Below are 25212 nucleotides of genomic sequence, written 5' to 3' on the forward strand. Positions count from 1 at the left end.
TTAGACTTGGGACCAGAATTTTTGTTGTTAAGCAAAGTGGTTGTTTAATGAGTATAATCTTTTTTTTTTTTTTTTTGCTGTGGTTGTTAAATCACTAAACCTCACCCAAGGTAGTACAGGTAGTCCTCGACTTACGACCACGGTTGAGTCCAAAATTTGTGTTGCCAAGTTGAGACATTTGTTGAGTGAGTTTTGTCCCCATTTTACGAACCTTTCTTGTCACAATTTTTAACTGAATCCGGCTTCCCCTCTGCTTATCGGAAGGCCGGCAAAGGTGATCACATGACCCCGGTCGTAAATAGGAGTCAGTTGCTAAGCCTTTGAATTTTGATCACATGAACATAAGGATGCTGCAACGGTTGGAGGTGTGAAAAACAGTCATAAATCACTTTGTTTTTCCCCAGTGCCGTTGTAACTTTGAACGGTCACTAAATGAACTGTCGTAAGTCGAGAACTACCTGTACTTTTCTGGCAAGGAGGGCATCATCCACCTGCTGCCCATCTGCAGGGTGGAGAGGTGGGAGAGCAGCGTGGGTACTACCACCATGTGGTATCCTGGAATTGCTGGAGATAAGGACAAACATTTACACCCTCATAATCTGGGCTGTGGTTAGAGTGGTGCGGTGGCCTAGAGGTGGAGCTCTCGCCTCACAATCGGGAGGCTGTGAGTTCGATCCTAGGTAGAGGCAGATATTTCTCTCTCTGGGCACAGTGAGAATATATCTCCTGAACAAAACTCTGCATTGGCGACAGGAAAGGCATCCGGCCATTAAACGCTTTGCTAGCTCCATTCAGTTGCCAGGACTCCACCCCGTAAGGCAGTAGTTCTCAACCTGTGGGTCGTGACCCCTTTGGGGGTCGAACGACCCTTTCACAGGGGTTGCCTAAGACCATCGAAAAACACATATTTTCAATGGTCTTGGGAATAATTTTATGGTTGGGGGTTACCACAACATGAGGAACTGTATTAAAGGGTCGCGGCATTAGGAAGGTTGAGAACCACTGCCGTAAGGGATTATGGGGTTGTTAAATGATGATGATGATGATGATGATGATGATGATGATAATCTGGGCTATGGTTGAAGAGAGAGACAGACCTTTTCTGGAGAGATTTCCTGTCCATGTTTGCCTGTGTGCTCTTTTGTCCTTGCACCTGTGAGATGTTTGTGAGGCTTTTGTTCACATCTCCGCTCTGTATTGCTTTGAGACCTCCCTAAACACGAAAACAACATTCACAGAGTGGAGGTGGCAAGGCCAGAATCGGAATTGGGTGCCCTTCAGGTGTCTTGGACCAGCATCGATTGTTGTCTTCGGGTGTACCCAGATGGTGATGGGTTACTACGGATGCTTTTTAGACTTTTAATTCTGTGGTTGAACGGCGCGACGATGTGATACGGGGTGAAACGGGGGAGGAATAATCGACACCGTGTAATCATTTTAAAGTGAGGAACTTTGCCACACGGATGCATAATTTATGCAACCTGCAAAATTAAAAAAAAAAAAAAAGTCCTTCTGAATGACAAGAGGGGATTATCTTCAGGCAGACATTTTTGTGTGTGGTTTTGAGATGCCAGAGAAACACTTTTGGTGGGGCCACCTTCATACAAAATGGCCAAACATCACATCCCTTGGTTTGGAACGAGCTTGCTCACCCTCTCTCTCTCTCACCAATTTGACTGCCACTTAGAAAAAACACTTCTCATGTACAGGTAGCCTTTGACTTACGACCGTTCTTTTAGTGACCTTCCAAAGTTACGATGGCACTGAAAAAAGGGACTTATGACCGTTTTTTCACAATTTACGGCTGTTGCAGCATCATCCCCATGGTCACATTTATTTATTTATTTATTTATTTATTTATTAGATTTTTATACCGCCCCCTCTCCCGAAGGACTCGGGGCGGTGAACAGCCAAAATTAAAAAACATACAATATAAACATTAAAAATACGTTTAAAACAGAATTAAATTCAAAATGGCTCCCCAATTTAAAACGCCTTACCCATGCCCCTATAAATAAGACGAATTTAAAATTTAAAAATTTAAAATTCCCACATTTAAAAAGGGGAAGATTTAGGCCAGATTTAGCAAAATTTCGGATGCTTGGCGACTGGTTCATATTTATGATGGTTAACAATTGCAGCGATTTAATTAATTTAATTTAATTAATCGTATTTCTATGTCACCCAACTCCCAAGGGACTCTTCAGTCTTGAGTGTGGCAAGAAAGGTCGCAAAATTCACTTAACAAATGACTCGCTTTGCAACATAAATTTGGGGCTCAATTGTGGTCATAAGTCGAGGACTTCCTGCAGTCCATCGCCCCAGGTCCTCTATCTCTCACTTCCTCTCTTCTTTGATAGACCTTTGCATCCCCACATTTTGAGTAGTGAATAGAAATAGAAGAATAGAATAGAATAGAATAGAATAGAATAGAATAGAATAGAATAGAGTAGAATAGAATAGAATAGAATAGAATAGAATTAGCAATAACAATAGCAATAGCAATAGCAATAGCACTTAGACTTATATACTGCTTTACCGTGCTTTACAGCCCTCTCTAAGCGGTTTACAGAGTCAGCCTATTGCCCAAAACAATTTGGGTTCTCATTTTACCCACCTCGGAAGGATGGAAGGCTGAGTCAGCCTTGAGCCTGGTGAGATTTGAACTGCCAAATTGCAGGCAGCTGGCAGTCAGCAGAAGTAGCCTGAACTACTGCACTCTTAACTACTGCGCCACTGCATAGCGTAGCGTAGCGTAACATAGAGCAGAACAGAACAGAACAGAACAGAACAGGAACAGAACAATAAAATAGAAATTGGAATGGAATGGAATGGAATAGATCAGCTCCCCCCAGAGATACGGAGGATTCCGGATCTGCGCACCTTCCGCCGCGAGCTGAAGACGCTTTTATTTCATCAAGCTGGCCTCGCCTAAATCTTCTCCCTTCTAAGTGTAAATTTTAAATTTTTAATGTATTTTAAAATATGGGTATTTTAAATTATGGGTATTAATTCAGCCAAATTTATTTAATTCATTTTATTCGATTTTAAATTTTGTATATCTATGTGTTTTATTTTATGGCTGTGCACCGCCCTGAGTCCTTCGGGAGTAGGGCGGTATAGAAATTCAATAAAATAAATAAATAAATAAATAATTATTACAAACCCTCTCCCCATTTCAAAATGCCCGGAGTTGAAAGCGATGCAGTGAAGGCTGCGGCTAAGTCACAAGTTTAAAGCTCAGTTTATGTCGCGTTTGTCTTGTGCAGGGTTGTGTACAGTGCCTCTTGGCGTTTAGCATGGATAATACCGGCGAACCTTGGAATCGCGCTAAGCCTATTAGCAGGGAGGTTTCCACTACTTAGCATTTATTTAACAGGGGCTGAAGCATGCTGTGGGAAGAACACGGTGCTAACACTGGCCTGGGGCCCTTTTGTCTCTGTGCTGTTTATAAAAAGGGTTTTAATATTTTCCGTGTTGTCCTACAGGCAGGGAAAAAGGGGGGGATTGTTAAGAGGTATAAATAAATACCCGCCAGGACTGGGTTCAACGAAGCACTGTGTATTTCCCTAGGATTGCACGCAGTCCCTGAAATGCCTACACGAGGCCATGCAACCTGCTATTTTATTTTATTTTATTATGCCTTGTAATCCACACACCCGGGATGAGGCTGTTCCTATAAGGAATTCTCCAGCAACACCTGTCATGCCCTCCTCTTTTCACGTTTTTACTTTACCGTTTTTTTGTGTGTTACTCCGATGTCCTCTTGTTTACGCCTCTGTGGAATAATAGCTGACTTGTGAGGATGGGAAGGACGATTAGTTAAGCTTCAAAGGACGAGAAGGAGATCGTCCAGATTTCCCTCCGGCTCTTAGCCGCTTGGCAAGGCTCTCCACCCGCTGACCGCTGACCATTATCATTCAGATTATAGTCTGCATAAACCAGTTAGGCAGATGAATAGTTCTAGATGGCCTCCCATAAAACAAGCCAAAATTATAATAAGGAATCCTTGGTGCTCTCTGAGCTTGGTTTGCTTTCTTGCAGACTTTCATTATCCAAACTAGATAACATTATCAGTGCTAATCACAGCACTAGCATCAAGGAGCCCTCGGCGTAACACTGAGCTATAAATATTCTCCTTTATTGGGACAAAATTATAATAAAAAACACACACACGCACACACACCAATAGTGAGGCTAGACCCGTGATGGCGAACCTATAGCATGCGTGCCCAAAGTGGCATGTGAAGCCATGTCACCCGGGTCACGCGGCCTTCCCTGTTTGTCTTCCGAGTTTCGGGCACACATGTGCGTGTTACGATCAGCTGTCCTTCGTGTGCGCGGCAGTGCCGAAAACCAGTGAGCACATGTGTGCCAGCCAGCTGATTGTGGGTGTGCATGCGTGCCAGAGCCTGGAAGTTCGGCTTTTCCAGAGCGCGATCCATTCATGTGCATGGCAGTGTCGGAAACCGGCCTGCACATGCTCACTTGCTGGCCAGCTGATTGTCAGGCGCGCATGCACGCTAGAACCCAGAAGTTCGGCTTTTCCAGAGCACGGCCCTGATGAGCGTGCGCGTGGATGTGCGACCTTTCCACGCGACCTTTTCAGCACTCGGTGCCGAAAAGGTTCGCCATCACATTATTAGGTAGGCCAATCATATTTGGGCAAAATGACGATTACTGGATAAACACTAGCTAATAGCAAAGAACTCTTACTCTCTCCTGCCATCAAATGGCCAGGGGGAGTTTTGCAACCCAGATGTGGCAGCTGAAGTTGGGGAGCAGCATGGTTTTTCTGACTCATTTTCTGACCTCTTCTGCTCCACTCTGGGGTTTGCTTGGAGGACACTCTTGAAGTGGCAGTAATTCATTTCTTAGGGATATAGCTTGCTCATCCTTATTTTGAGTTAGTTCTCACCGACACGGAATTTCCAAAGCTACCTTGAAGTACATCAACTTTGCAAGAAGCTGGTTTTGATAAGAATAGGTCCACCCAGTAAGCAGACTTCCTTGATGATGACCAGATGTCCTTTCTCCAGGAAATAAGGCTGGTAACCCCTTCTCTCTTTTTCTCCATCCCAGCTAGAGCTCAGGAGGTCCAAGCTGAGAATGTGACGGTAGCAGAAGGCGGACAGGCTGAGATCAATTGCAAACTGCACCAATACGATGGTTCCATCGTGGTGATCCAGAATCCATCTCGGCAGACGCTCTTCTTCAACGGCACGCGAGGTAACCTTGTTTCTAAGGCTTCAAGGTGTCAAATTGTGGGCTGGGGATGGGATCTCGGTTTGATCTAAAGAGCCACGAAGCACATGGAAGTTGGGTCATCTACTTTCTTGATTTTCCTTCCATGTTGATCTACAATGTTGTCCTGGACTGGAGACCAGGAGTGTTCAGAACCATGACTGTGGCTTGTTGTGACCTGGGAGATGAAGATGATCCTTGTTTGTTTTATTTGTCCACAACTGACACATTTCCCTTCTGCTCCTTACAGCCTTGAAGGATGAACGTTTCCAGTTGGTGGAGTTCACCCAAAAACAAGTCCGCATTGTGCTCTCCAACGCCCGTCTGGAAGATGAAGGTGGATACTATTGCCAGCTGTACACAGAAGACACTCATCATCAGATTGCCATCCTTACAGTCCTGGGTAGGCGTCACCCTGCTAAGCAACTGGCTGGCTGGGGAATTCTGGGAGTTGAAGTCCAACAAATCTTAAAGTTGCCAAGGTTGGACACCCATAGTTTAGTCTTTTAAACTGAATATCCCCCCCCACACACACACCACCACCACCACTTGACCAGGATTTGCCTCCCCTGTTCAGTGTGTATGTGTTGCTCTTCAATCTGGCAAAGAGCTTTTCACTCATTTCCTAAAACTCATCCCTCTAAAGTTCACCCCTCTAAGCAGTGGTGAGATTCAACCGGTGTAACAGCTGGTTCGCTGAGCACCCGCTTTGTGCACACATGCTTGCTTCCCATGTGAGTGGTCCAAACACACGCTTCCCCTGCGCACAGTGCTTTTGAAAACAGTTCTAAAACTTATCTTCTATAATAACAACAATAATAATAACTTTATTGTCATTGTACGTGTATACACAGTATACCCATACAACGAAATTCACTTAATACCCAAAGACCAGGTCCAACACACATACCATGTTTCCCCGAAAATAAGACCCTTGTCTTATATTTTTTTGAACCCTGAAATAAGCGCTTGACCTTATTGCCATGCACTCAAAAGCCCGATTGGGCTTATTATCAGGGGATGTCTTATTTTGGAGGAAAAGGGTAACAATCCCCAAAAACACTCCATCCATTGCTTCTTGTCTTGCCCTATTTTCCAAAGCACCAGAAGGCAAGAAACTAACCAAGGACAGAAACAACCTAGAACTAAGGAGAATTTTCCTGACAGTAAGAACAATTAATCAGTGGAAGGGCTTGCCTTCAGAAATTGTGGGTGCTCCACAATGGTGGGATTCAAGTAATTTAACAACTGGTTCTCTGCCCTAATGATTTCTTCCAACAACCAGTTCGCCAAACTGCTCAGAAAGTTAACAACCGGTTCTCCTGAAGTGGTGCGAACTGGCTGAATACCACAATTCCCCACCTCTGAACCACCCAAACATCCACACAACAGACCAAGTAATGCTATCCAACAGCTCACTGATGGTGGCCCTTTAGTTCATTGTTGAGTGCAATTATAGCTCTGGGATAAAAACTATTCAGAAAACGTGAGGTCCGAGTTTTAATTGTTCTGTATCTTCTGCCAGAAGGCAACAGTCCAAAAAGATTGTAAGCAGGGATGGGAAGAGTCTCTGTTATGCAACTTTCTCAAACAGCGAGATTCGAAGATATCGTCCAAGGTTGGGAGCTAGAGTCCGATGATATTCTGGGCGGTTTTAATGATTCTCTGTAGAGCTTTTTTGTCCGCTACAGAGCTGCTCCCATACCATGCAAGAATGCCGTATGTCAGGACACTCTCAATGGTGCTGCGATAGTAAGACAGAAGTAGATGCTGAGATAGATTTATCTTCCTGAGCATTCTCAGGAAGTACAGCCTTTTACTGCAGTCCCAGCGAGTAAAACAGCTGAGGCATGGCAATCCGCTCTGCCGCGCCTATCAGCTGGGCTTCAAACAAAGGAAATATAGGTCGGTATAGCGCAGAAGCGGGCAGGCGGGCCCAGCTGATTATCGGAGCGAACCGGTTCACTCTCAGCTGATCCTCAGAGCTACCTGTTCACCTGAACTGGTCCGAGTCAGCTGAATCTCACCCCTGCCTCTAAGTCTGACTGCAGCCGACCCAAAGGGGAAAAAAAAAAATCAGGTATGTTTTGGAAGCTGCCGGTGCAAAGAACATTCTGGCAATACGATTGTCTAGACGGGCTTCAATAGCTGTCCACAATTTCAGACCCGTCTGCTTTATTCCCCCTCAGGAGAGCTCAGAGATTGAACCTAAGATCTTTAGCGGGCTGAACATGTGCTTTGACGCTGAGCTGTAGCCTTTCTGAAAGTCACACTTTCAGGAATCTACCTAACCTGCCAGACAAAAGACTATTAGAAGACATGATCGTTTTTCAAGGTCAGCCTTTGGCAGTAGGGGAGCAGATAATCTTCAGAGAGTGAGAGTGAGAGAGAGAAGATTTGGATTCGTCCTTAGGAGAACATCAGTGGAAGCATTGATGCAAGTAAAACAAAAGCTATAACTCCTTTTTTTTAAAAAAAAAAAATCTATCTTATTTTGCAAGCACGAAATGTTGGAAGGAACAAATAGAGGTCAAGGGATTTAGCAAACCCTTGTAATCTTCAGAAATTCATGCCCATCCCTTGGGTCTCTCTTTGTTTTTCTTCTTTGCTTCATTGTAGAAGGCTAAGTCCCTTGTTTTCCTTCCTAAAATGACCTTCTCCGAACTCAGAAGCTTGGGTGAAGACATCTCCTCCCAACTATCACTAACCGTTGAAATATTAATTAAGAAAGTTGCCGCATTGGAGGCGGTTCAGGTACTGAGTGAAGGATTCAGCCATGGGATGTGAGGTGAAGGAGGGGATGACTAATGATCTGCCTGGTTTTTCTTCTTCCAGTTCCCCCGGACAGTCCTTTAGTGGAGGTGAAGGAACAGGCGGTAGAAGGAGGAGAAGTTGAACTCACCTGCAGTGTTCCCAGGTCACGCCCTGCGGCCACCCTGCGCTGGTACCGGGACCGGAAAGAGATAAAAGGTGTCATTCCAAATGCTGAATTGGGCCCCTGTGGAATATATTTCCTGGGAAGTGGGATCCAGGCACCACTTCTCCTGTTGGCGTTTAGGCCAAAGTCAACCTATTCTTCCACTTGATCTATCCTCCAGTTAGATGCCTTGAGTGGTGAGAGGATACGTCTGCCTTACATGTCTATGGAGAGTCTCTGTCATCCAGGTCATAGTTGTCTCAAAAGTGCTCAAAAGGTATCTGGACTGTAGTTTCGCTTCTTATCCAAGGAGCTCCATCCATGATGAAGCTTCTTGGATGAGAAGTGGAACTCCTCCTCCTTCCCCCTTCCTTCTTTTTCTTCTTCCTTCTCCTCCTCCTCTTTTTCTTCCTCCTCGTCCTCTTCTTCTTCTTCTTTCTCCTCCTCCTCTTCTTCTTCTTCCTTCTCTTCTTCCTTCTCCTCTTCTTTCTTCTTCTTTTTCTTCCTCCTCTTCCTCTTCTTCCTCCTCCTTTTCTTTTTCTTCTTCCTTTTCCTCCTCCTCCTCTTCTTTTTCCTTCTCCTCCTCCTCCTCTCCTCCTCTCCTCCTCCTAAAAAACAATCCAGTTGACTTTTTTTTTTTTAAATAAAAAAAGCACTTTTGAGTTCCCGCCTGACAATTTTGGATGGACAACAACTATTTCTCCAATAAAGATACAGGGTTTTTTTTTGCCCAGGCCTGGGGGCATCAAAGTTGTGGAGGGACCGTCTTCTTAGTTAGGCTAGTGATTTGGGTTGATGCTGCTTGTCCATTGTGTATGTTAACTTTTGTAATGTTTTAAATTGTTTTTATTTTGAGTCCACCCAGAGTCAGTTGTTGAGATCATCCATATAATACAGGGGTGTCAAACTCAAGGCCCACGGGCCACATCCAGACTGTGATGTGGTTGGATCCGGCCTGTGGGGCCATCCTGGGAAATGTAAGGGGCCGGCCGGCGCTGCTTCGGCCCGGTCTACCCAGTACAAAGTGGCAACATCAGGCCAACGTGGCTTCGGCCTGGTCTACCCAATGCAAAGAGGAAACATGCCAGCAGTTTGGGGAGTGGGGTCAAGCTGGTCATGCCCACCCAGTCGGCCACACCCACTCAGTCGCAACTCCCCCCCCAAGTCAACCACAGTCCTGATCCAGTCCTCACTGAAATTGGGTTTGACACCCCTGGTATAATACCCTGTTTCTCCGAAAATAAGACTTCCCGGGATAATAAACTGAATCGGGTTTTTGAGTGCATGCACTAAAATAAGCCTTCCCCCCCCGAAAATAAGCCCTCCCTGAAAATATTTAAATGTGCAGCCGGTTCCTGCCATTCCCTCTGGTTACGGTTAGGGAGACAGAGCTGGAAATCAGGTAAGACAGCAAAAAGATCCCCATCTTGCTTCATGCTCCCTAAAATAATAAGACCTCCTTGAAAATAAGACCAACCACTTATTTCAGGATTCAAAAAAAATATAAGACAGGGTCTTATTTTCAGGGAAACATGGTACATATCTGGGAGTTGAAGTCCACATATCTTAAAAGCTGCCAAGGTCAGACACCCCTGATTTAAAGGGGAGTTGTTAACTGCTCACTAGGGTTATCTGACGGGGCTGGTGCACCATTTGTGTGTATTTCAGGAACAAGCAGCAAGCAAGAAAATGGGAAAGTATTCAGCATCAACAGCATGGTGCGTTTCCGGGTGGATCGCAAGGACCACAGCAGCATTGTGACGTGCGAAGCCATCCACCCGGCACTGCGTGGTCAGCGGAAGCAGACGCAGTACGTGCTAGATGTACAGTGTAAGTGACCGCTGGAGCTCCCTAGGGAGGGAGGGGGGCAGGAGAGGTAGAAAGATTTTGTAAGACAGGATTGGGTTAGCGAGATCGAGAAATGGAGCCATGTTGCATTTTGCATCCTGGTTGCCCTTTTTTTCCCTGTCTTGTTGGAATGAAGGAGGCAGCAATTATGAACCCTCGGTGGCTTATCGGTCAGAGGAAAAAATTAAGCAAGGATCTGGCCTAACAGACAGACAGTCTGAAGTACTTTCAGACTTGCAAAATTCTATTAAAGTAGAATTAGTTAATCTAGTCAATCAGTTAGAACAATTAATCAGTGGAACAACTTGCCTGCAGAAGTTGTGACTGCTCCAACACTGGAAATTTTAAAGAAGATGTTGGATAACCATTTGTCTGCAGTGGTGTAGGGTTTCCTGCCTAAGCAGGGGGTTGGACTAGAGGACCTCCAAGGTCCCTTCCAACTCTGTTATTCTATTCTATTAATATCAATATTAATTCTTGGCTTATTATTTTAAAATATTTTATTTAGCTGCTCTGCTTTGGGAGCTGTGCTTGAAAAACAGCTTTACTACGTTACGCACTCATTTTGAATTTTTTTTTTTTTATTCTGCCTTTTTCTGCCTACTAGCAGGTTTCTAAGGTTGTTGACAATAAATAAAGTGTAGGTTTTTTTTTAAAGGCATTAATGATGGATGAAGTTTCTGAGGGGGATAGTGATGTAAAACGTTCACACTTCTGGCTATAGAAGTTACTGGTTTACAAATCCAGCATGTAAAGAAAGCATATATATATATATATATAAAGTTATATATGTATATTTTAAACTCCCTTCTCACTCTATGGGTGGCATGTATCTTCCTCAATCTCAGAGTTTCTGCCAGAGCCTGGGTATTGAAGGGGTCCTGTGCTATATTTTGGATATATATAAAAAACCAATAGTAGTAGAATAGAGTAGAATAACAGAGTTGGAAGGGACTTTGGAGGCCTCCAGTCCTGTGATAGGGACACGTGTACCACAGGGCACACGAGCCATCGCCCAACTCAGCTCCACCCCGTATACGCGCACCTCCTGCCAGCCAGCTGATTTTCAGATCTCTGCCTACCCGGGGGGGGGTGTCGCATGTGCATGTGTGGGGGACAGGGGGGTCACGTGCACATGTGCAGGGGGCGGTAGGGAGTGTGGGGGTGCAGCGCCCCCCCCCCCCGTGGCCCGTTTTGGGCCTAGCAGGCCTCCCTGCAGCCTTCTGGGACCAAAAACGGGCTCCCTGTGGTCTGTTTTTGATCCCAGGAGGCTGCAGGGAGGCCTGCTAGGCCCAAAATGGGCCGTGACGGGGGGGGGGGGTGTCGGTCATGCGTGCATTGCATTATGGATGCAGGCACACAGTGACATAAAGGTTAGCCATCACTGTTGTAGTCCAACCCCCTGCTTAGGCAGGAAACTTTACACCACTTCAGACAAAGGGTTGTCCAATCTCATCTTAAAAACCTCCAGTGATGGAGCACCCACAACTTCTGGTGGCAGTCTGTTCCACTGATTAATTGTTCTCACTGTCAGGAAATTTCTCCTTAGTTCTAAGTTGCTTCTCTCCTTGATTAGTGTCCACCCGTTGCTTCTTGTCCTGCCTTCAGGTGCTTTTGGAGAATAGCTTGACTCCAGCATTTTAAACTGGAGAACAAAGAGCGAGAGCAGCTTTCTCAGATCAGATTAAAAACTCATCTAGTTCAATGTCCTGTTTTCCCATCGATCAACCAGATGCCGCGGAGAAGCCCAGAAGCAGCATTTGAACAAGTACACTCTACCGTAGTCTGATTAGCAAAGTAGTTAAGTGTAGGCTGGGTGGTGTGACATGAAGTAGACAGATAGCTGGCTTGAAAAACTTAGGTCAAAGAGTGCAGAGAAGGTTCTTCATCAGAGGGGGGAGCGAAGATGCATCACAGTTCAGCCCCGGCTCTCCAGCATTTTAATGACTTTTGATGAGGGAGCAGAGAGAATGCTGATCATTTGCGGATGACCCTTGGCTGAGCAGGTTAGCTAATATTCTAAGGAGGCAGAAATAAAATTTGAAACGGTCTTGATCAGCTGGGAAAGAGGGCAGGAAGCTAACCGGGAGGCTGGACACGTTGTCAAATGCAAAGTTAATATTTTAGGGAAACGGATCAATTGCACCTCTGCGGAGCGGGGAAATTCTAGCTTGGCTCTGCCTCTTTTGTGGAGAAGAACTTGCAAGGGTAGCGTATTAAGAGACAGCCGCCTGAGACAGCCGTGTGATATGAGTCAAAAAAGAAAGAAAGAAAGAAAAGAAAAAGGAGGGGGAGGGGGAAAAAAGGCAATCTGGAACTAGTTCTGAGAAGTGTGAGAAGACGGTCAGAGGAGTGGAAACTAAATCTTGTGAAGAGAGATTAAAGGAACAAGGATAGCAACTCGTCAAAAAATCTGAAAGGCTGTCACACGGAGACGGATGCCAGGATTCCTTCCAGAGATCAGAAGGAAACCGGGAGCACCTTTTCCGACTCACACACTGGATTCAAAAGCTCACAAAAGCTGCAGCTCCCTCAAGCTTCTGCCTTTGATTCAAATTGGTATGTCGGAATAAGGGCGACCGGGCTCTGATATTTCTTTGCTTCCGTGAGTTCCCTCCTACAATGGCTACAAAGGGACTCCTTCAATGAGCTGTCTGAAACATTTTGAACCAACCTGAACATGTTTGACGGAAGCCAACATCTGCCTCTGTCTTTTAATTCGACCGTCCTTGTTAAAGGAAAGCTACCGAGGGGAATGCAGCTAGTCTTTGACTTACGACGTAGCGACAGTTCAAAGTTGCAACAGGACTCAAAAAGGGGACTTATGACCCGAATCCAAAGTTCCAACAGTTGCCCCCCCCCCACATGCAATCCTATTACCTCAGATGCTCGACAGTTTGGCTGCATTTATAACCATTTGTAGCATCCCATGAAGGGATGCGGTGGCTCAGTGGCTAAGACGCTGAGCTTGTCGATTGAAAAGTCGGCACTTCAGCTGTTTGAATCCCTAGTGCCGCATAATGAGGTGAGCTCCCGTGACATGTCCCAGCTTCTGCCAACCTAGCAGTTTGAAAGCATGTAAAAAAATGCAAGTAGAAAAATTAGGGACCACCTTTGGTGGGAAGGGAACAGCGTTCCGTGTACCTTTGGCATTTAGTCATGCCGGCCACATGACCACTGAGACGTCTTTGGACAGCGCTGGCTCTTCGGCTTTGAAATGGAGATGAGCACCGCCCCCTAGAGTCAGGAACAACTAGCACATATGTGCAAGAGGAACCTTTACCTTTACCTTTTAGCATCCCATAGTCGCGTGACCATGGTTTATGCCCCAAACTGGCACTTACAATAGATTTGCTTAATGACCACCACGGCATTTGCTCGGTGACCGCTGTATTCACTTTCTACCACCACGTTAGCTTAACAAGCACCACAACAGAGGTCAAAAAATCAGGTTGGTGATGTGGCTGATCCATTTTATGACTCTTACGATTTAAAACCATGATGGGCATGAGCCATTAAGGTCGTAACTCGAGGGCTACCTGCAAATAATTCTAAACTTGCTGTGGCGTCAGATCAGATTCCTACATTCTGAGGGAACAATTGGTTCTATAGTTTGCGTCTACTTGTTCTTGAAGAGTTTGTGTATTTTTAAGCCAAGAAAAGGCAGGAATCTCCAGGGTCTTTTGAGGATACAAATTTTTTATTTATATTTTGTATTGGCTACAAATTGTTAGCAGGATATTATTATTATTTCGGTTCTTTTTTTTTTCTCTCTCTCTTTTTCTAGATTCACCCACAGCAAGAATTCATCCCCCTCAGGGAGTCATGAGGGAAGGAGACACCTTAATTTTGACTTGCGCTGTAAACGGCAACCCACTGTAAGTCCTTCTTCTGGACGGGAAAAAGTATATTTTGGACTTATTTTGGTGGCAGCAGGAAAGAACCTTGTGCAGAAAACCTGGGAAAAAGAAGTACATGGTTATGGCAGCGGTTATCCTGTTTTTTTTTGTTTGTTTTTTTTAAACCAATTTTTACTGACATTTATTAAAACCCAAATCTGGTGCTGAGAAAAGCTGAAATTGGCGACCCCTAACAAATGAGAGCTGTCAAGTAAGATATTGGAATATTTTGGGCTTCATCAACCAAGGGTATTGATTATTAGACCAAATCTGCCTCTGTCTGCATTTTAACTAAAACAATAGATCAAAAACCCAACTTTTCACAAAAGACCTTTTTTCTTTTGGGTCTCTTGATGGGGAAAGCAGTTCCTGGAGAACAGCTGATCAGCCAGCCTGGGAACCTGAGAACTTGCAGATTTCTGATTGTCAGCCAGCGTGGCCAATGGGTGTGGGTGTGGAATTCTGGAGCAATGTTTCTGAACCTTAGCAACTTTAAGCTGTGCGGACTTCAGCTCCCAGAATTCCCCAGAGAGCATGCTGGGAAGAGTGTGAGTTCTAGTTCTGCCTTAAGCATGAAAGCTGACTGGGTGAGCCAATCACCAGAAGACAGTGAGTTCTAGTCCTGCTTTAGGCATGAAAGCTTATGTGACTTTGAGCCAATCACCAGGAGACTGTGAGTTCTAGTCACACCTTAGGTATGAAAGTCGACTGGGTGACTTTGAGCCAATCACTAGGAGACAGTGAGTTCTAGTCCCGCCTTAGGCATGAACACCAGCTGGGGGATGTTGAGCCAGTCTCTCTCGCTCTTAGTCCAACCTACCTCACAGGGTTGTTGTGGGGAAAATAGGAGGAGGAAGGAGTATTAGCTCTGGTTGCTGCTTAGAGTTATTTATAAAAATAGTAAAAGCAGGATAAACATCTAATAAATAAATTTCTCACCCTGCCTGTAGCCCAGGGTACAGGATGTCTTAGAAAAGAACTGGGCAGATTTTAAGTTTGAAAGTTCTGCCTTTAAAAAAAAAAAAAACTTTAAGATTTCAAGGTCCACTAACTGGTTCCATTTCTAAAATAAAATTTTTGGGCTTGAAGGGCAGAACCAAATACGAAATGGAGGCCAGAGTTTAAAGTTACTGGAGTGGAATGCCATAAAACAGTGTTTCTTAACCTTGACTATTGAAAATGTGTGGACTTCAATTCCCAGAATTCCCCAGCCAGCATGATGATGATGATGAACTTCAAGACTCATTGACTCCTGCCCCTCCCACCGTGCAAACCTAAATCTTAATTTCTACAATTCGATTGGTCCAATCTAGTGATGGGGGAGCCCTATTTTTTTTTTGCCACTACATACTGTGTACAATGACAATAAAGTTCTTATTATTATAAACCAACTGAGAACCTTTTTGATCTAGCACAAATTATCTCATTCTCTTCCGGGAGATGTTGATTTCAATTTTGACTTCTCTCTGTTTTGGAGCATCAGCTGTTTCAAAAACGGTGTGTGCGTGCATGTGTGAAAAATGAGACATGGGAGACAGTTTTCACAGCCAATGGCAGTTTAGAAGAGGAATAGCTGTTGGTGGCACATGCACATTTGAGTCACTTTTCTCCTCCGACGGTCGGGTTTGGCGTGTTGTTTTATATAACCTTGGCGAAGGAGATGCAATTTGGGAAAAAAAAAAAGAATATGCAAAAATAGGACAGGAAACAAACCCTTGCTTGCTCCTGGCTCATTGTGTCAACAATTCTGGTCTGTCTTTCATCTCTGTATTTTGCCGCTAATGCCAACAGGCACAAAAATAGAATAGAATAGAATAGAATAGAATAGAATAGAATAGAATAGAATAGAATAGAATAGAATAGAATAGAATAGAATAGAATAGAATAGAATAGAATAGAATAGAATAGAATAGAATAGAATAGAATAGAATAGAATAACAGAGTTGGAAGGGACCTTGGAGGTCTTCTAATCCAACCCCTGCTCAGGCAGGAAACCCTACACCACTTCAGACAAATGGTTATCCAACATCTTCTTAAAAATTTCCAGTGTTGGAGCATTCACAACTTTTGGAGGCAAGTTGTTCCATTGATTAATTGTTCTCACTGTCAGGAAATTTCTCCTTAGTTCTAAGTTGCTTCTCTCCTTGATTAGTTTCCACCCGTTGCTTCTTGTCCTGCCCTCAGGTGCTTTGGAGAATAGCTTGACTCCCTCTTCTTTGTGGCAGCCCCTGAGATATTGGAAGACTGCTATCATGTCTCCCCTAGTCCTTCTTTTCATTAAACTAGACATCCCCAGTTCCTGCATCCGTTCTTCATATGTTTTAGCCTCCAGTCCCCTAATCATCTTTGTTGCTTTTCTCTGCACAAGAGGGGGCAGGATTTCTGTCCTGGGTAGATTGGCTTTGAAAATTGGATTTATTGTATTTAACCAATCAGCCACTGATAATTGCTAGACACGGTTATCGGATCCGGGATCAATTAGGCTTAATTTTGGGGGATGATGTTGGATTGAAGCGTGTGGTAAATTTTCTATGAGTCAATTACCATAACAGTTGGTTAACAGAAGGTTTGGGGGATTTTAATCTTGCCCCCTTTTTTTTCCCCTTTTCATTATTATGGATAATCTTTATTGTTTTTATATCTTTGTGTATTATATGTATCATTTCCCTCTTAACTATTTTGTTATTGATATAAAATTCTTTTGGCCTGTTTTGTAAGGAGTGGGAGATTCACACTGTTGTATTATATTAATTAGCATCCAATCAGGAAGGATGCTACTCTATGTATATATGGGTTAAACTTTTTTTAAAAAGGCACTTTTTAATGTCTTCTTTCTTGTGTTTTTTCTTTCCCCACCCCACCCTCCCAATAGTTTGGTGTTTTGTATTTTAACTTTTTTTTTTTAATAAACTAAATATATATATATATATTTTTAAGAAAAAGGATTCCTGTCTTGGCTATGGCTACCATCATTATAATAAAGCCAGCCATTTTGCCTAAATGTCTGCCTGTCCCATTAGGGTTGGAAGAAATGTCCATCTGGGTTCAGTTCCAAGTGGGGAGAAAGACACTGGAAACATGGAAACTGCTTGAAAAGATGGTTTAATGGTGGACAGGATCACATGGCGTTGAGGTCCTGGGCAAAAAAGCACATGGATGAAAGAGAGAAAGAGATTTATACCCTCTGTTGGGCTTTGAATTTGAGCTTGTATTCTGATTGGTTGTCAGACTCCCATGGGGCCATGCCTGGGTAACTTTGTAGGTTGTCTTTTGAGTCCCAGGCTTGGTTGAGCCTTGCTGGGTGATGCAATCTCCCCAGGTGCCACGTGGTGAGTTATGTTGCTAAATGGGTAGACAACCCTACCTTTGTTGGATCTTGGGTGAGGGCATTTGCTTATGAATAGACCTAGCTATCTTTTTATCTCTTAAGTGCTGACATCTGCTGTGGGTTATTGAGGAGGGTGGCAGCTATTAAGAGTGAGCCTGCTTCCTGCCTCAAAAAACATGTTTCTCCATTTCTCATCCAGGGAGGTATCATATTTTGCCTTTTTAATATTTCCTAGAATATTTCATTCTTCTAGGAGATGGGTGGGTGCTAACTTCCTACAGGTCCCGAGACCCGATCCTCAATTTTTTTCTCCCACCCTTTTGTGAACAAGTTGTCCTTGCCTCTCTCCCTGACCCGCCTGACTGATGGGTACAATTCCTGAGCAGAGTTATTACTCGAGTGCCCCTTGATCCAGCCACTGCCTCACGTGTCCATCCATCACCTGGTCTGGCAGCGGATAACCTTGAAGAGAAAAGAGCTGCTTTTTCGAAAGTATGTGTGTGTGTGTGTGTGTAGGTGGAAAGGATGCTGTGCTGGTGGCCAGAAGGCGGCACCAGCGAAGGAGGGCGGGGTTGAGGCACAGGCTAACAGATTCTTTCGGGTGCCCCTTTCAGGCCCAGAGACATTAAATGGAGCCGAGCGAATGACACGTTGCCCGAGCGAGCCCTGATAGAGGGCGAAGTCCTGACCATCCCCAGCCTCAGCATGCTGGATAACGGCACCTACTCGTGCCAAGTGGCCAATAAACATGGACGGTCCTCGGACCAGTACGTTCTGGTGGTTTATGGTAAGTCAAAGCAAAAATTTTGCAGCCACCTCGGCTTCTGCCTCAACCTAGAACCTCACATTCCCGATCTTCCGGCATTTGCTCCTTTTGGTCTTTGTGGTCCCAGATCCAGCCCTCGCATTTGGGTCTAGGACAGCAATGGCTAACCTTTTTGCCGTCGTGTGCCAAAAGCGCGGTGTGGTGGGGCACCGGGGGGGGTCGTGCGCGGGCATTCCCACACCCATAATGCAGTGCCCCCCTGCGTACCCAGCCCTGGTTGTAAAAAATCAGGCACGAGTCGCTTAGCAACCAATTTGATTAGCACTGGAAATTCTGGTCCCAATATTTAACTTTGGACAGTGACTGAGTAGAGAAGTGACTATCTACGCCAGGGGTGTCAAACTCGATTTGGAGGGGGGGGGCAAGAGGGCGGCATGGCCAGGGTGGGCGTGGCCAGCTCGATGTCACTTGTGTCAGGGGCGCCTGTGGCGGCCCGAGCGCTTTGCAGAGAAAACAGGCTCCTGAGCTCCGTTTTCGGCTGTGATGGCCTCCTGCAACTCTCTGCCAGTGAAAATGGAGCCCGGGAGGGCTGCCCATAGCCCTCGCGAGCTCCGTTTTCACTGGCAGAGGCACCGCAGGCCAGTCTTTTGCTGTTTCCAGGGCGGCCCCGCAAGCCAGGTCAAAGCACCCTGTGGGCCGGATCCGGGCCCGGGCCTTGAGTTTAACACTCCTGATCTACACTAAACCCCCTTCCTCCTCCCACTCCCTGCCCAATGCCTTTCATGTAAAACTAGCACAAGATGGCGGCCACCAGATGGAGATGGAGCCCCTTTCAGTCTGGGTCAGCCAGCTGTTGATGAGGACCAACTGCAAAGCTCATCCTTTCAAGGTGTCAAGGTGAAATCCAACAAAACGTCCTTTAAAGACGTTTTGCTTCTCATCCGAGAAGCTTCTTCAGCTCTGAAGGAGGACTCTTCTCTTCTGAAGAACTGAAGACGCTTCTTGGATGAGAAGTGAAACGTCTTCAAAGAAAAACAAGAAAGCCCAGTTGCCTCTGGGGAAAAAAAACATGGGACAACCACGACCTGGATGACTTGAGAATCTCCACAGAAATCAAGGTGAAACGTTTTCTGCTGAGGCCTGGGGTGGAAATGGCTCCCTGTTGGCTGCGGGCCCTTGGCTCCCCTCTGCCAAGAGGGAGGGTGGCCAGAAACAGGAAAAATGGAGGAGACCCTTCCTTCCCCCTTTCCTTTTGCAAAGCAGCGCAATTCTTGCCAGAGACGTTTCCACCTTCCTTTCGTGTCTTCAGCACCTTCTTTGTCCTTTGCAGATCCTGGGGCTATTGTAGAGGCCCAGACTTCAGTGCCCTATGCCATTGTGGGGGGCATCCTGGCTCTCCTCGTCTTTCTCGTCATCTGCGTACTCATCGTCATGGTGTGGTGCTCCATCCGGCAGAAAGGTTAGTGAGGGGAACCCAGGAGGGTCTCTTTAAGTAACCTCATCTCTCACCTCTGACCAATGAATGGGAACCTGGTGTTCTTTTTCGGATTGCTTCTAAGTGGGCATTGCAAGCATGTACTGTATTTTTTCGGACTATAAGACACACCGGAGTATAAGACGCACCAAGATTTCAAAGTGGTAAACAAGAAAAAAAAAGTTTTTGCCCTCCCCGGCCCCCAGGAGCACTCCGCAGGCCTCCCAAACCCTCTGCGCATCCCATTTTTTTGCAAAAACGGGATGCACAAAGGGTTTGGGAGGCCTGCGAAGTGCTCCTGGGGGCCGGGGAGGGCAAAAATATGACGCATGGGGGGTTTGGGAGGCTAAAAATGGGCCCTATTTTTCTACTTGCATTTTTTATACGTGCTTTCGGACTGCTAGGTTGGCAGAAGCTGCGACAAGTAACGGGAGCTCACCCCATTAACGCGGCACTAGGGATTTGAAACCGCTGAACTGCCGACCTTTCGATTGATAAGCTCAGCATCTTAGCCACTGAGCCACCGCGTGCTCTCAGTATCTCAGTAGGCTATTCTAAAGATCTGGGGTGGCTACAGAGAAGGTGTGCCTCCGAAGTCCCCACCCCATAGAATCTCTAGTCTATCTGACCTAGTGGGATGAGCAGATACCTTCAGCCTCACAAATAACTTGGCCTTGTACATACCTTAAATAATGCGCCAGAGCTAACAGCATGTAGGTGTGTGAGTTGGATTGAAATATGATGGCACTTGCCATGATCTATGAGTGTCATGGTTTGCTGGTTCTCCTGTGGCTTGCAAGAGTTATTATTGTCTGCCTTCCTGGACTGAAGCTGCTGTTTTTTTGGCATCCAGTCGAATTGGGATGGGTTTGTGATTCAGCCCTGATGGGCTGTGATCTCACTTGTAATTCTTAAACACGAGTCTTCCAGGCAAAGCGGTCCCACCTTAGAGCCACAGCTGTAAGACTTCTGTTGCAGCCACGATGTCTCTTGTGGCTGGTGGGATGACGGTCACAACCTCTGAAAGGCACTGGATTGACAAGGGCTGCCCAAACCATAAAGCCAGATGCCTGGCTGGCTCTTCCTTATCATCTTTGTTCTGTTACCCAGAGAATACCTTTTTTTTATATATATATATAATTTGATTTATATGCCACCCTTCTCCAGAGACTCAGGGCGGCTTACAATGCATTAAGCAATAGCCTTCATACTTTTGTATATTTATACAAAGTCAGCTTATTGCCCCCACAAACTGGGTCCTCAATTTACCTACCTTAGAAAGGATGGAAGGCTGAGTCAACCTTGAGCCTTGGAGAGATTTGAACTGGTGTAATTGCAGACAGCTGGATGTTAATTATGGTGCTTTAGTCTGCAGAGCTAAACCAGGCTCTTATTTCCCCCCGAAAATAAGACCCAACCGGAAAATAAGTCCTAGCACCGTGATGGCAAACCGATGGCATGCGTGCCACAGGTGGCACGTGTAGCCATATCAATGGGCTCGCCAGCTCAGCTCTGGCGTGCATGAGCGTGCCAGCCAGCTGATTTTCGGGGCTTCTGGGCCCACCAGAAGTAGGGAAACAGGCTGTTTCCTATCTCCGGAGGGCCTGGGGGGGAGGGGGGGAGAAGGCTAACGGTTCGCTCAAACCGGCTGAATCCCACCTCTGGTTGGACACCCCTGAACTAGACAAGAGTGGAGCCAGTTTGGGGGACACACTTAATCCACCCCCTCTCTCTCTCTTCCCCCCTCACCCCTCTTTTCTGCCCTCACAGGTTCCTACTTGACGCACGAGGCCAGCGGTCTGGATGAGCACGGAGAAGCCCGCGAGGCTTTTCTGAATGGCGGAGATGGTCATAAACGCAAGGAGGAGTTTTTCATCTAAGCCGGGGAAAGGAAGAGGAGGAGGAGGAGGAGGAGAAGCGGGGGGAAGGGGTGTTGGGTGCTGTGTGGGGAGAAGCTGGCGAAGGAAGGAAGGGGTGCGTGCTGGAAAAGGGGAGAGAGGATTGGAGAAAAGCCGGCTTGGGGTGGGTGGGGAGGGCTGGCTTCAAAAACGGAAAAAACCCGAACGAAAAGATGCTTTAAGGAATACAAAAAAAAAAAAAAACCCCATCGTGTACAAAACCGACCACCGGCAGCTGCCACTCTTTTCCCGGTTTGATTTTTGAAACCGAGGACTTTTTAACCCCTCCCCTTATCCAGGAAGCTCCACCCCCTCCCTCCTCTGCCTTCAGATGCCTCTTTCCACCAAAACCTTTTCATCCCCACCCGGTTAATTTGGTAGGGCTGGGTAGGCATGCTTAGCTCTGTCCCCCACCCCCTCGAAAAAAAAAAAAGCGGGATGGGGGACAGAGCTGCTGCATATTTTTTTCCCCCCTTTGGGGTGGAATCAGTACTTTTGAGGGAGGGGGGGGAAAGGGACTGTTTGTATATAAAGTCCAAATGGGAGGTGGAAGCCCCATAGGATGTTGAAGGTGAGGGACGTCCCAGTGCCCCCTCCCCCCCCCCATTGCTTGTTATATCCGACCTTCCCAGGTATTAGCACTGAGATTCACAGTATCTGGAGAGGGAGGGCAGGGCTAATGGGGGGTAGCTTTGGGGGCCATCCCGGTCTTCTGGATGGATGGAGAACCCTTGACCTTGAGTTCCGGGTTCTGGATGACCATGTAGATACCTTGTGTCTGCGTCCCTCGCCCTCCGCCATCCCGCCATTCAGGAGTGCCGTCGTGATGGCCGTCTGCCCCGCGAGGCGTCTTGGGGATGTCTTTGGGGGGGGAGGGGTGTCTCTTCAGGGTGGGGGGGAAATCCTTTTCGGCTGCATGCTTTTCCCGGTCAGGGCCGGGCTGCTCGAGGACTCTTGGGCTGTCAGAAGCAGGTTTTATTTCTTCAAAGCCATGATAGTTTTGGGGAGGGCGAGGGAGGGAGAGGGAGGGAGGAAGAGGACGGGGGGGGGGTGTCTGTCTGTCTGTCTGTCTGTCTCATCCTTGTTATTGTGACATTCTTGGCCGGACGGCAGGAAATGGGACCCACAAAGGCCACCTGAGCATCCAATTCCCACACCATGTTCACCCCTCGTCATCCGTCCACCTGGACAGCAGCACAGCTTTGTTGGGCCAGCTTCTGCGGAAAGTGGAAGACTAAGTGGCTATTTTTTTATTGTTATGTTTTTAAGTCCGGCCGGCTTAAATATATTGGTGAATGCAGATTACTTGTCTCCAGCTCCTCCTCTTACCTCCCTCCCTTTTGTGTAGGTGGTGATGACCATCCTGCTCTCTGACCCAACACCCCAAGGTAGCTTAGATCAGGGGTCTCCAACCTTGGCAACTTTAAGACTTGTGGACTTCCGACTCCCGGGAATTCTTTCAGCCAGCTTTCTGGGAGTTGAAGTCCACAAGTCTTAAAAGTTGCCAAGGTTGGAGACCCCTGGCCTAGATTACCCTCTCCTCTTCCTCTTTTTCTTTCCTTCTCTCTTCTCCCCCCCTCCTCTTTCTCTTCCTCTGCTTTCCTTCTCCTCTTTTCCTCTCCTCTCCTCATCCTCTCCCCTTCTCCCTCTCCCTCCTCCTCCTCCTCCTCCTCCTCCTCCTCCTCTTCTCCCCAGTCCATCTCCTTCAGAAGAAGCTGATTTTGGCTGCTCTGCAAAATGAAACAAACAAACAAACAAACAGAACCAGAATGTTAGAGACTACTCAGCCCCAGGCTTGGATTCTGTTTCAATGAACTTCACCTTCTAAGATGCAGCTGTGGTAGAAGATGGGTTCAGGAGCCACTCTTAAAAACATCTGCTTTGCCCCACGGAGAATTGCAACGGACTGCTGTGGATTTTTTTAAAAAAATAATAATAATGCCTGGAATAGCTGAATTTTGGGGAACTTCCTTTCCTATCTCACCATTCCCAAGGCAGCTGCCGTTCCCTGGCCCCCTTCTTGTGCTTCGCCCTGGTCTACACCCCCCACCCCCCACCCAAGGGGCATTTCCAACACATTCTCTAAACGTCCTAACGCCTGGTGATTCCCGATGGTTCCTTCCAGGATTTTTGCCGACTTTTCTCATTTGTGCCAGTAAATGCTCACCCTTCCCCTCTTCCCTGCCGTTCTCTCTGCAAATCTCTCCCCCCACCCTCCCCACACCCCTTCCCCCTTTGTCTCTTGTCTGGGGAGAAAACTTGCAAACAAAAAAACAGAAGAAGAAAACTGACCATGTGATTCTGTGTCCGTCTCTGGCTCGCAGTTTTTTTATTTTATATTGTTTGTGTCTTGGAAAGAAGGGGAGATTAAAAAAAAAAAAAAGGAAAAATATAATAATTAATATATAACTGGGGATTGGGATGTGTATAGAGGGGCTTATTCCTCTGCAGCCCAAGACTGTTTCCCCCGTGCCCGAAAGTTAATATATATGTAAATATCTATGTCTGCCTTTTAACCACCTTTGATACTTCAATAAATCCCCCTGATTAATTCTTTTAACACCAGTGGTTGTGCGATCCTTGTTCATGAGCGTGCACAAGCCTGCAGTGAAGGTTGCAGAACGGGGGGGGGGGGGGGCGGAGGGGGGCAACCTGCACATAATGGGATACATCCACTAGGCCAGAAGTTGGGAACAATGGCTCTTTTATGACTTGTGGACTTCAACTCCCAGAATTCTGTAAGTTGAAGTCCACAGGTCATAAAAGACCCATAATTCCCCATGCTGGCTGAGGAATTCTGTAAGTTGAAGTCCACAGGTCATAAAAGACCCATAATTCCCCATACTGGCTGAGGAATTCTGGAAGTTGAAGTCCACAGGTCATAAAAGACCCATAATTCTCCATGCTGGCTGAGGAATTCTTTAAGTTGAAGTCCACAGGTCATAAAAGGGCCATATTTTCCCATGCTGGCTGAGGAATTCTGGGAGTTGAAGTCCACAGGTCATAAAAGGGCCATATTTTCCCATGCTGGCTGAGGAATTCTGGGAGTTGAAGTCCACAGGTCATAAAAGGGCCATATTTTCCCATGCTGGCTGAGGAATTCTGGGAGTTGAAGTCCACAGGTCATAAAAGACCCATAATTCCCCATACTGGCTGAGGAATTCTGGGAGTTGAAGTCCACAGGTCATAAAAGGGCCATAGTTTCCCATGCTAGCTGAGGAATTCTGGGAGTTGAAGTCCACAGGTCATAAAAGGCCCATAATTCCCCAACCCCCCTGCACTAAGCTATTTTCAATTTCAGACTTCACAGGTGCCCACAGTAAACACAGCAGTGGGGTCGTGTGGCACTTGGAAGGCCAGCCTCTGCCCAGCCTGATGCCCTCAGAAAGAGCCATCGCTGAATGGGGGCATTTGACTGCTGCTCTCTTGTGGAAGAGGAGACGGCTTTGAAGGGACCTGAATCCCTTTGAAGTACAGGTAGTTCTCATCTTACAACCGCAATTGAGCCCAAAATTTGTGTGGCTAAGCAAGTCATCTGTTAAATGAGTTTTGTCCCCGTTGTACGACCTTTTTTGCCCCATTTTGTCAAAACGAATTACTGCAGTTGTTATGCCAGCAACACGGTGGCTGAGCCAATCCGGCTTCCCCGGATTCTGACTTTGCTTGTCAGAAGGTCTCAAAAAGGCTCTCACAGGACCCCAAGATACCATGCAACTGTCATAAATACGAGTCAAGTTGCCAAGCCTCTGGACTTCGATCACATGAGCATGTAAGGGTCGTAAGTGTGAAAAAACAGTCATAAATGACGTTTTCAATGCCCCTGGAACTTTGAACCGTC

At 46.3% G+C, this 25212-nt stretch overlaps 1 protein-coding gene across 1 annotated transcript in view; it reads left to right on the forward strand.

Moving 5' to 3' along the window:
* CADM4 (cell adhesion molecule 4) overlaps window positions 1-21393 on the forward strand; it is a 169042-nt gene extending 147649 nt beyond the window's left edge. The window contains exons 2-9 of the mRNA XM_070949756.1: window positions 5083-5229; window positions 5495-5647; window positions 8080-8214; window positions 9830-9991; window positions 13797-13887; window positions 17851-18023; window positions 19333-19461; window positions 21247-21393. Of these exons, the coding sequence (XP_070805857.1) occupies window positions 5083-5229; window positions 5495-5647; window positions 8080-8214; window positions 9830-9991; window positions 13797-13887; window positions 17851-18023; window positions 19333-19461; window positions 21247-21356 (1100 nt within the window). The 3' untranslated portion in view covers window positions 21357-21393. The remainder of the gene's footprint in view (window positions 1-5082; window positions 5230-5494; window positions 5648-8079; window positions 8215-9829; window positions 9992-13796; window positions 13888-17850; window positions 18024-19332; window positions 19462-21246) is intronic.
* Window positions 21394-25212: the final 3819 nt, after the last annotated feature.

Source organism: Pituophis catenifer, unplaced genomic scaffold (genome assembly GCF_029215685.1).
Source record: "Pituophis catenifer annectens isolate HBS135680 unplaced genomic scaffold, rPitCat1.0.hap2 SCAF_9, whole genome shotgun sequence".
Lineage (NCBI taxonomy): Eukaryota > Metazoa > Chordata > Lepidosauria > Squamata > Colubridae > Pituophis > Pituophis catenifer.